The 12382-nt window shown below is 40.7% G+C and overlaps 1 protein-coding gene across 4 annotated transcripts in view; it reads left to right on the top strand.

The window, feature by feature from the left end:
- LOC122541099 (cortexin domain-containing 1) overlaps positions 1-11528 on the top strand; it is a 51471-nt gene extending 39943 nt beyond the window's left edge. For all 4 annotated transcript variants that reach the window (XM_043677644.1, XM_043677643.1, XM_043677645.1 and 1 more), the window contains one exon: positions 10450-11528. In XM_043677644.1, coding sequence (XP_043533579.1) covers positions 10504-10683 — 180 coding nt within the window. In that variant the 5' untranslated portion in view covers positions 10450-10503 and the 3' untranslated portion in view covers positions 10684-11528. The remainder of the gene's footprint in view (positions 1-10449) is intronic.
- The last annotated feature ends 854 nt before the right edge of the window (positions 11529-12382 follow it).

The raw sequence follows: 12382 nt of genomic DNA on the forward strand, positions 1-12382 counted from the left end.
TAATCCAATGTGGCCTCGCACCTTTTTGGCCTGTCTACATACTGTGTCAGGAAACCCTCATGCACACATTGGACAAAAGCTGACCCATCGAAAGTACTCAAACTATAGTATTTCCAATCAATATTTGGAAAGTCAAAGTCCCCCATAACAACTACCCGGTTATTCTTGTTCCTATCCTGAATCATTTTTGCTATACTTTCCTCTACATCTCTGGAACTATTTGGAGGCCTTTAGAAAACTCCCAGCAGAGTGACCTCTCCTTTCCTGATTCTAACCTCAGCCCATACTACCTCAGTAGATGGGTCTTCAAATGTCCTTTCTGCCACCGTAATACTGTCCTTGACTAACAATGCCACGCCTCCTCCTCTTTTACCATCTTCCCTATTCTTACTGAAACATCTAAATCCCAGAATCTACAATTCCTGTCCCTGCTGTATCCATGTCTCAACATTGAAGTCCCAGGTACCAACCCATGCTGCAAGTTCACTCACCTTATTCCGGATGCTCCTGGTGTTGAGATAGACACACTTCAAACCACCTTGCGACCTTGAAACCATATTTCTGACCTTACTACTCTCAACCTCCTGGACACTGGAACTACAACTTGGGTTCCCATCCCCCTGCTGAATTAGTTTAAACCCTCCCAAAGAACATTAGCAAATCTCCCCCCTCCAGGATATTGGTATTTCTCTGGTTCAGGTGATGACCATCTTGTTTGTAGAGGATCCACCTACCCCAGAATGAGCCTCAATTATCCAGGTATCCAAATCCTCCCTCCTGCACCATCCCTGTAGCCACGTGTTCAACTCCTCTCTCTCCCTATTCGTTGTCTCGCTAGCACGTGGATGTTTCTTGGTGGGAGGTGTTTGCAATGCTGGAGATAGTGAATGTGTGAGGTCGCAGTGAAGATTGGGGTACTTACCTGGAAAAGTGGAGTATGTCACTGACCTTTTTGTGGCAATGCTGAACACTTCTGCAATATTTGAGGTCATAGTGTCCTGGGCAGCAACCTTGACTGGGACTGGGAGGGTCTGGTGTTACGACCTCCTCTCTGATCCTGGGGGATGAGCATGTGCCACCTTGTCCAGCAGGACACCCCTGCAAAGTGGGCACCAATTTCCCCTTGTCTGCCATGTCCAGGCAAATGTTCCCAACTATGCAGGCAACTCTGGGTGCTAATGCTTGACTGGGTGCACAATAGACTTTGACACATGGCGTCAGTGCCAGTGATCCCAGAATTTCTCAATAGTGGTGAGTACTTCCACCTCCTGCAAGTGGGAGAATCGAGCTAGCATCGGACAAGTGGGCTGCCATTGGGCATGGACCTAGTAAATGAGGCAAGCTTGGGACAACCACATGAGAAGGCTCACAAAGGATGCACAATGGCTCAGTGGTTAGCACTGCTGCCTCACAGATCCAGGGACCCTGGTTTGATTCCACCCTTGAACAACTGTCTGTGTGAAGTTTGCACATTCTCCCCATGTCTGTGTGGGTTTCCTCTGGATGCTCTGGTTTCCTTACACAGTCCAAAGATGTGCAAGTTAGGTGAATTGGCTGTGCTAAACTGACTGAAGGGCTTTTGCCCAAAACGTTGATTTTGCTGCTCCTTGGATGCTGCCTGAACTGCTGTGCTCTTCCAGCACCACTAATCCAGAATCTGGTTTCCAGCATCTGTAGTCATTGTTTTTACCTCCTAAACTGACTGAAGGGCCCAGGGATGTGGAGGTCAGGAGAATTAGCTGTGGTAAATGAGGGGATACAGTAGTGGGTTGGATCAGTAGAAGGTTGATGTGGGCTGAATGGCCTCTTTCCACATTGTAGTGATTCCACAGAGAGAAACCCTCCATGAAACTCATTAGTTAACTGATTGCTGGTAAGATTCAGCCCTTAGAAATGAGTATACTAAAGCTCCATTTTGAAGTTTGTAAGAGGAATTGGACAAGTATGTTACATTTGACAGTTTCATTGTTTATTTTCCATTTGGGAAGTGGAATTCAAACCCATGACCCCAGAGATTTATTAATCCAGTGACATTACTACTGCACCATCACCTCCCTTGGCCAAGCGTAGAGAAGCGAGCTGGACAAAAAAAAAAATCACACACACATTATGGACATTCAAGAGTTTCAACTTGAATTCCTGCTTTGAGTTCAGCTGAAGCCCGAAATATGCTTCCCATACAGATATACCATGTGCAGTATTTTCAGATTCAGGAGGAAAACTTGTAAATGAAATAGTGTAGTGGATCCGGATGAAAAGAAGAAGTTATGGAAGCAATGCAGCTGGAAGATGTGACAATGGTTCGATTCCCACCTTGGGCGACTGTCTGGGTGGAGTTTGTACATTCTCCCCGTGTCTGTCTGGGTTTTCTCCCGATGCTCCGGTTTCCTCCCACAATCCAAAGATGTGCAGGTTATATGAATTGGCCAGGCTAAATTGCCCACAGTGATCAGGGATGTGTAGATTAGGTGCATTAGAGAGGGATAAATGTAGGGGAATGGGTCTGGGTGGGCTAATGTTCAGAGGGTCAGTGTGGACTTGTTGGGCCAAATGGCCTATTCTCGTACTGTAGGGATTCTATGAAATAGAAGATTAATATTTCAAATCAGGATCCATCAGTGGGCATTGGAGAGTTTTTAAAAGTGATTATGAATCCATAAAAGTTTCTGAATGTACCAAAATATATTCAATTCAGATTGTTTTCCTTTACAGTGGAAGGTCAAGAAGCTATGATTCACTGGATTCAACTTGGCTTGGTTCACAAAGTCTTTGTGCCAGTAATGATCCAATGAGGTTGAGATGATGACACTGTAACAGGCTGGAACTTGGCACAGTCCATCCTTTAATGTAATGTTGTCGTGTCGTGGAGAATTTGATGGGTTTTACTGTTAATTATTCTGAAACTGTTTGGCTCTGACTCCTCCATAACTTGCAGAAAACCATCATGCTCTTTAGCACTAGAGAGCACTTATGTTTTGGCTGAGTGGTATACATAGACAGCCTCCCCACTAATAACAATGCAACTCCTGCCCAGGGATGAGGCTAGGATTCTTCATTACTCCACAGCCATCATCCCCAGTCTGTGAAGCTCTAACAGAAACACTGATGTGGGTTCAAGGCTTTAAATGCTGAAATGGATGTAAACTTGAGAGTTTGATATGGAAGAGGGTGGGAGTGAGGTGCTCCTTTTCCTAATGTTGTCGACAAACAGAGTGTGGGAGTTAAAAACAAGAGGGTACAGAAAACCAGCAGGAAATCAGTTCCATAAACATCCAAACTGAATTCGGTTGAAAATGAAATTGCTTGTTTGGTATGTATTTTCCTCATTTGCCTTATCTTTTAAACCTCAGGAAATGTATTGGTAATTGTCAGGTTTCATTAGTATTAGTAAAGTTTATGAACAGTAGTGGATATTATTGGTAGTAGTGTACTTTATTAATTATAAATTAGTTAATAAAAATTAAATTGATTAAAACATAATACAGATGATAGGGGAGGTGATGTATAGCAACTGCAAAGTATGGGAACTTCTGGATGCCACTGTGATCCAAGGCAAATGTGTCTGTGGTAAGTGCCTATAGCTCGAGGAACTGAAGCTCATAATTTATAGCAGATATTGTGATGCATCAGAGTGCGCGGGGAGTGCTGCCACGATACTTTATTCCCAGAGGTGATTGTACCCCTGCAGATAGGCTGTTCTACTTTGATCAGTGGTCAGGTTCAGAAAAGTGTGACTGTGAGTGAGGTACCTGAAATTCTGACTGTATTTAGTCCTGGTAGCTCTGACTTGATGGAGTAGACAGTGAGGAATGTAAATCTAGGACACATGGACACAGCATCAGGACAAGGTGGCAGCACAGTAGTATGGTAATTAACAATGCTGTCTCTGCACCAGGGACTGTTTCGATTCCAGCATTGGGTGATTCTCTTCTCCCTACGTAGGTTTCTGCCAGGTGCTCCAGTTTCCTCCCACAATCCAAAGAAGTGGTTAGGTGGATTGGCCATGCTGAACTGTCCCATAGTGTGCAGGCTCGGTGGGTTCCCCATGGGAAATGTAGGGTTACAGGGATAGAACTAGGTCTGGGCTGGATGCTCTTTGGAAGATCGCTTCAGATTCAGTGGGGCAAAAGGCCTGTTTCTGCACTGTGGGGATTCTATTTACCATGGAGATAAGGAGAATTTTCTTCACTCAGAGAGTTGTGAATCTTTGGAATTCTGGCCCCCAGAGTGTGATAAATGCTTTATTACTGAATATACTGAGTTGGCAAATGTGCTCTTTCAAAGAATTAAGGGATATGGGTGTGTGGGCGTATTAAGGCAGAAGATCACTAACAGGTCAATAATGAGGGGCATAATTTTAAGGTGAAAGGCAGGAGGCTTAGAGGGGACTTGAGGAAAATTATGTTCACCCAGCGGGTGGTAGGAATCTAGAATGCACTGCCTGGGAAGGTAGTTGAGGCAGGAAACCTCACAACCTTTAAAAGGTAATTGGATGAGCATTTGAAATGTCATGACATTCAAGGCTATGGGTTCAATTCCAGCCTTGGCCAACTGTTTGTGTGGAGTTTGCACATTCTCCATGTCTGTGTGGGTTTCCTCCAGGTGCTTTGGTTTCCTCCCACAAACTAAAGATGAGCAGATTAGGTGAATTGGCCATGCTGAATTGCCAATAGTATTCAGGGATATGTAGACTAGGTGCGTTGGTCAGGGGTAAACGTAAAGTAATAGGGTAGGGGATTGGGTCTGGGTGGGTTACTCTTTGGAGGGTCAGTGTGGACTTGTTGGACCAAATGGTGTCTTTCTACACTGTAGGGATTCTATTATTCAAATGCTGGGAAGTGAGATTAGTGTAGATTTCAAGTAGTTTAGTCAGTGCAAACTCAATGGACCAAAGGCCCTTTTCTGTACTGTATAATTTGGTGATCAGTGATGATTGTTTTGAGTGGTGGGACAGGATCAAGGTGAGGTTTCCTGTTCTTATTTCTTGTATTCTTAAGGATACAGCTACTTTATGAATGCTTCTGTGTTTAATATTGACTAAGGCATTCAAGAGGGATGATTATTTAAATAGAAACAATATTCAAGTTTATAGAGAAAGCACAAAGGTTTGGCACACGCTTAAAATGCCAGAGAGCTGGTGCAGACACAAAGGGCTGAGTGGAGAAAGTGAGGACTGCAGATGCTGGAGATCAGAGCTGAAAATGTGTTGCTGGAAAAGCGCAGCATCCAAGGAGCAGGAGAATCGACGTTTCGGGCATGAGTACTTCTTCCTGTGTATTCTAATACAAAGGGCTAAGTGGCATCCTCTGCCCCATGACAAATTGTGTGATTCTGTGAAATTTGCCTCCTTCTGGAACTACAGGCTAATTGATTTACCTCTGAGATTATGTGGTTAAGAATATTCAAATTAGTTTTGATCTGGTTGATTTCTAATATTTTTTTAAATTCCATTTAAGCTAACCTTTAATAACCTCATCCCATGCGAGGTAACAACTCAAATATTAAGAGCAGCTGTAACAACAAATATTTCAATTTTTTAAGGTGAGAGGAGAATAATTTAAAAGGGACATGAGGGCAAGTGTTTTTGCACAGAGAGTGGTTAGTGTGTGGAATGAACTGCCAGAGAAAGTGATGGATGCAGATATGGTTACAATATTTAAAAGACATTTGGATAAGTTCATGAATAGGGAAAGCTTGTAGGGATATGGGCAAAATGCAGCCAAGTGGGACTGGTTTAGTTTGGGTACGAGGTTGGTGTGACTAGTTGGACCAAAGGGCTGTTTTCAGGCGGTGTGACTCTAATACACAGTTGTGGCCTTCAGTTCCTTCCTCTTTTTCCATCCTTTCTTGAATTCCATCCTTTTTCGGAATTTGTCAATTTTTAATCCCTTAAGTTCCTTCAATACATTTTCTCTTTAGATATTAATTGCTTTAATTTCTTCAGTTTTATTAGCCCCTTGTGTTCCTTCTACTGTGAAACACATGCAAAATATTACATAGAATCCATAAAACCCTTCAGCCCACTGAGTCCATACTGACCCTTTGAAGAGCGTCCCACCCAGATTCACCCATAACCCTGCAATCCCCATGACTAGCCCACCTAACATACACATTTCTGGATGCTATGGGGCAATTTAACATGGCCAATCCACCTAACCTGCACAGTGGGAGGAGACCAGAACATCCAAAGGAAACCCATGCAGACATGGGGAGAATGTGCAAACCCCACACAGACAGTCACTTAAGGCTGGAATCAAACCCAGGTCACTGGTGCTGTGAATCTGCAGAGCTAACCATTGAGTCACCATGCCACCTTTTTGTCCAACTTTTTTACCATTTCCTAATTTATCATAATAATTTCTCCTGTCTTTACCCCTGATAAGCGATAACTCCTCCAGCTACTCTCTTCCTTTTCTTATAAAAGCTTTTAATATCATTTTTTATATTCCTGGCTCATGTATTCTCTTCTCCTAGGTTTTCTTTTTAGCAACATTTTGAATCACCCTTTGCTGGTTCCTAAAACTCTCTGTCTTTAGGCTTACTACTGTTCTTCACAACATGATTAACTTCTATTTCTTTCCCAATAAGGAACTGATGCACTTTTCTCATTGATTATTTTTCTGATTTTTAATGGTACATATTTTTGATAAACATATTTTGAATAAATTCTTTAAATGTTTTACATTGATTATTTATGGCCATCCTTTTAGTGTTTTTTAATCAATCAACCTTAGTTAGCTTTCGCATCACACCTATATAATTAGCATTGTGTACGTTGAAGAATCTGGTTTGGGAAAAGAGTGTGTTACTTTCAAAATTGATATAGTATAAAAGGAAAAATATTACTTTTTCCAGCACAGCTGTACTATACAATACTAGATCTAAAAGAACTTTGTCCTTAGTTGGTTCCACAACACATCTGTATTTTTCCAGTGAGTAGTTGCAAAAGCATTCTATAAGTTCACCATTCTGTCTATCTTTGTCAAACTAACTTTTCTATTCTATAAAAAGATTAGAAATACCATGATCATTATGTTGCATTTGTTACAAGCTCTGATTATTTCGTACTTAATGCTCTGTTCAGTGGGATAATGACTACCTGGGGGGGGGGGGCTTATAAACTGCATATGCCAGCAATTTCTGACCCTTGTTATTCCTGTTCTCCACCCTCTGAACCAAGATCCTATTTTATTCTTGTCTTTTTGTCATGCTGTATTATCAGGTGTTCCCCTCCTCCCTTTTCCATTCCATATGTTCATTTAAATAGCTGTGCATCTTGCCATATTTTTCACTCTTGGTCACCTGTAACCAGCTGGTTTAGTAATAGTTGTTCAGGATGAATATTGATTCTCTAGCTGTTCTTCAAATAGTAGCAACAGATATTTCTCATCCACTGAGAAACAAAAGCAGTTCTTTGATTTAGTAACTCATCTAAAAGATGACATTTTTGACACTGTAGTTTCCCCTCAAGTACCACGATATACAAGTGACAGGAGTGGAGTATATATACGTGACAATTTGTATCAGAGGTAGACTAATTTTCAACAGTTCAAAACATTTCTAGAATACTATGAACCTTTCTTAATTCCCCACAGAAGAGTACCATAATAAATGTTGTGATGATTATATGTGATGTGTCGGTTTGAAGCATCTTCTAATCCATTTAAAGTTAAGCTCCTTTAAGAGTAGAAGGTATCTTATCTTTATGAATAGAATTTAATCAGTGAGGAATCCAGGTGACCAGCATCAACCAACCATAGGCAACAAATGCTAGATATAGATTTCAATCCAATGCTTTAAGTAATGATGCCTGCAGTCTTTGTAAAATATAATTCACTTGGCTCTTTCGACAGACACCAGATATGATTGATTAAATTGGTTTGAGATCACAACAAATGTGCTTTGAAGAATGCAATGAATCATATCCCAAACCTTTTCCCTAGAAGTTCAGTGCATCATTAAAATGTAATTATAAAGTTATCTTCAGCTCAAAGTGTTTGAATAAATCCCTTTGAGCATTGTCTTCTGAAATTTTGTTTGGAGTAGAAAGGATTACTGAAGTACTGATAACTAATTGATTTTGACTGCTTGCCAAATGATAAAGAAAACTCAATCTTCTCTGGATAAACCAACTAATGCAACAGGGGAAATATGAATGTGAACTGCTCTTGTGTAAAACTGTGTAGATTTTGCTGCTGTGTCTTCAGTTGAAGTCATCGATAGCTGCATACATTCATTACCACTACCCAGTCCTGAACTGGGGGGAATGCACAGTCAATATTGGAAAAAGATAATTCCTTTATTTCTAATAATTGGTTAAATGTGGGATAGCAGAACACAATTCGTGAACATGCCTATCTTTCTCTTTCTCTCATCTCTGAGTACAACCAGCAAGATGTCATATTTTGGAAATCAGTATGGTCTCCATCTTGATCCCTAATTGAATGGAGAAATGAACATTCAAGGACATGTTTCCAGATGGTGGCTTTCCATGTTGTGAGAAGTCTAGACTTCCTGCAGCGAAAGGAAGAAGCCAGCCAGGTTCCAAACTCCATGGGAGGTGCTGTCTCACCTTATGGTACAATCTGCACACTAGTTTAAGGCCAGCTTCCTTCCAATGGCAATTGGAGCTGGGGAAATGACATTAATGACTGCGAGAAAGACTTAGCATTTGCAGATGGTACTAGGACTTGCTGTTAGTAAGACCCATCCACTGTTCCTTTTTCTGTGATTAGTAGTATGAACTAGGAACCTCAAGCAATGTAAACTAGGTTCAATTAATAACAAGTTTTTGGCACAGAATCATATATTGATTTTTAGGGGGTCTGTGATCACAGTTAGGCAATCAATGATTCGTGGCAATGTTTTGATAATTTATTGAGTTTGTTAAGAAGCAGCAGTTTAGATATGATACATTTATTAATTAGACAAAGGACTAATATGATATGACTATGATAATTGCAGATGGTCTACTGATACCAGAGGGCAAACAGACTGTTGGTACAGAGATTGTTGTTCTCACTAAACTTGTAGGGACAACATTCTGTTCTCTAACCACGGTGTTAGGGAACTCTTCCATGGATCTTGCTCCTCTTCTTCTGGTCTCTCACCATCTGGAGACAGCAACTCTCTGAAGATTGTCTGATGAGGCTCTACTCAATGAAGAGTGACCTCTTCCCCTGAGCACTTGCTGATATCCCATATTTCTAGGGGCACATAACTGCCACTGTCAGTCAATTGTCTGAATCCTCTTGACCAATGGCCATAAGACAACTAGCCATGATATCAGTCATTTTACCCACCTCCATTTGAAAGTTCATTTTCATTTCTTCTCAGAACAAGACCCTTCATATTTCAAAAATATTGCACTTATAATTGGGTAGTGTAATGCCTGATAAATCATTTGTTTATGCTGGCAGGAGGCTTGTCACGACTGTAACACAGTTAAGTGAGGTTTCATGCTACATAGGAAGTACTAAATATTGAATACTAAGAGCACAGCAATTTCCAATACATCAAAACAAAGTTAGAACATTATTTGAAGTAACAGGTTTGTGCACAATCAGCTCCAAGAAACAGCAGTTAGATAATGACAAGATAATTGTAGAGGAATATCAGAGCAGAATTAGACCATTCACCCCTTCTAGTCTGCACTGCCACTTGAGATTGTGGCTGGTCATCTACCTCAATATTCCCACACTAACCTTGGAACCCTTAACATCATTAGAAGCTGGGAAACGATCAATCTTTGTCCTGGACTTTATGACTGAGCCTCCACAATCCTCTGAGGCAGAGAAGTGCAAAGATTCACCAAGTTGGCTTCTGTGTTTACTACGTTGCAAAAGTACAAAAAGGTATTATTAAGCTGGAGAGGGTTCAGATGACATTTACCAGGATGTTGCCAAGAATGGATAGGCTGGTACATTTTTCACTGGAGTGTAGGAGGTTGAGGGTTGACCTGATAGAGGTTTATAAAATTATGAGGGGCATAGATAAGGTGAATGGCGTTTTTCCCCTAGGGTGGGAGATTTCAAGACTAGAGGACATATTTTTAAGATGAGAGGAGAAAGATTTAAATAAGACATGAGGACCAACTTGTTTACTCAGGGCGTAGTTCCTGTGTGGAATGAACTTCCAGAGGAAGTGTTGGATGTGGGTCCAGTTACAACGTTTAGAAGACATTTGAATAAGTACATGAATAAGAAAGGTTTCGAGGGATATGGGCCAATCACAGACAGGTGGGACGAGTTTAATTTGGGATTATGGTCAGCATAGACTGTTTGGCCGAAGGGTCTGTTTCCATGCTGCATGACTCTCTGACTCCAAAGTTCAAAAGAGAATCACTTCATTAGCTTTGGGAATTCCTAAAGATCATGAAATATGCAAAACAAAAAGCACACCTTTATTTTTGTTCAAGATTATTTCAATTTTTTTGCAATTTTTTGTCAGGACTTTCAGGATGGTAGCAGTGATGAGAGAGGCTGATGCAGAAAGTCCAAAGCAATGGAGAATGCCACACCTGAACCAATGTACGTTGACGTGGACAAAGGATTGACATTGGCCTGCTTTGTTCTCCTGTGCCTCTTCCTGATTATGATGATTATCCGCTGTGCCAAAGTGATCATGGATCCATACAGTGCCATCCCCACATCAACCTGGGAGGAGCAACATCTGGATGACTGAACGAAATGCAAGCACAGGGGCATGTTTAAAAGATTCCTCATGCTGCCACGAGATAAAGATGCCCAACTGACATGTCTGCTTGTGCAAACAGCACTCATTACAAATACTGAACTTAGTTGTCAAATCTCGTGAACGTCTTTACTGGAAGTTGCATGTGTATAAGTGCCTCAGCAAAGATTATGTTTGTCTTAAATGACCTTTTATGTTTATATCATACAGTTGCACTGGTTCAATAGAACTGTATATCTTACACATATCAACAGTAGTCTTAGGGTAGCATAGGATAAATATGAATCAATTATCTGCTATTAGATATAAAGGCATATGACAATGTCTCAGCCTTTGCCTGCTAAATCCTATGTCTTAAATCCCTAATTCTCTCTAAGCAATATATAAATGGTATCAGTTTGAAAGGCATTGTGAAAATATCTGTTTTCTGAAAATTGTTTACAATTGCTGGTGCTTTCCTTGACCTGTAACCTTGCGATCTCTCATTACAGCTTCAATCGCTAATGTCCTTTAAAAACAACTTATGGTTTGTGTTTACACCAGACGAGTTTTTGATTGACATGTCTGCTTCATTCCACAGAGTGGCACCCAGTGTTTTCTCACAGTTTGGCTCCGTTAAATCAACCGGTGATGGTACGATTATCATTTGTTTGCACCCTGGACCAAAACACATCAACTGAGAGTAATACGCTGTGTATCAATTGTCAGTTATGCATCCTCAGTCTTAATGTCATGTCTACAAGGTTTCTGCCTCCTGACCCCAATAGCAGCTTATAGCAACTGTAAGGAAGAGGAGCTAATGGCCATATCCATATAGAACAAACTTAAAAATAAAGTTCCATTTTTAAAAACTTCAACATGATTCACTCATTTTATGGGATAATAGGTCAGGAATACTGACTGCATTTCTCTAGGTGTCCAAGGATTCCTCTGGACTTGTCCTTTGCATTTTTTAATGGGCTTGTTCTCCAGGATGAATATAAAGAATCCAGGATCTAGTTCTCGGTTCCCTCTCTGAATCCATCCAGTCAATTCCCCTCAGGATCTTATATGTTTCAATAAGCTCACCTCTCATTCTTCCAAACCATGCAACGGGCAAATACCAAACGTCCATCATAAGATAACACCCTCTGTTAGAGACCTCTCCCAAAATATTTTACGGAGATAGCCTAGATCCTAACTTTTATTTTGTTTTGAAGGCAAATGTAAGGCGCTGTGTTCCAGATAAGATTCAATCAGTCTACAAATAAGTTTTAAACAAATATAACTTTATTCACATACATAAGAAAACAATATATTATTTAACCACTAATCATCAACTGTTCTAATAAAGAGCAGCTTTTGTAATGCAGAAATATAGTTATGATTCTCATGTCCTGTCTCTCTGCAATCCAGTAGAGAAAAGCATTAAAATAAACAATGTGCTTCTTCTGATTTCTAAAAAGAAAATTCTCTATCTGAGTCCTCAGTCGAGCAGCAAACAGAACCGTAGCTATCTGCTCTAGCAGATAACAAAAGTATCCGCTAAAACAAAACCAAAATCCTCAGGGTCTGTCTGAGCCTGACCCAACTCACTCATGATTCTTTGACTCATTCTGAAAAAAAACCCAGGGAGAAACCCAAAGCTATTTGCAAACTGCCTGCCTGGTGCCACTGTGACAAAACCCCTCTGTAAGAGAAACAGGATAGA

The sequence above is a fragment of the Chiloscyllium plagiosum genome, chromosome 36 (genome assembly GCF_004010195.1).
Source record: "Chiloscyllium plagiosum isolate BGI_BamShark_2017 chromosome 36, ASM401019v2, whole genome shotgun sequence".
Lineage (NCBI taxonomy): Eukaryota > Metazoa > Chordata > Chondrichthyes > Orectolobiformes > Hemiscylliidae > Chiloscyllium > Chiloscyllium plagiosum.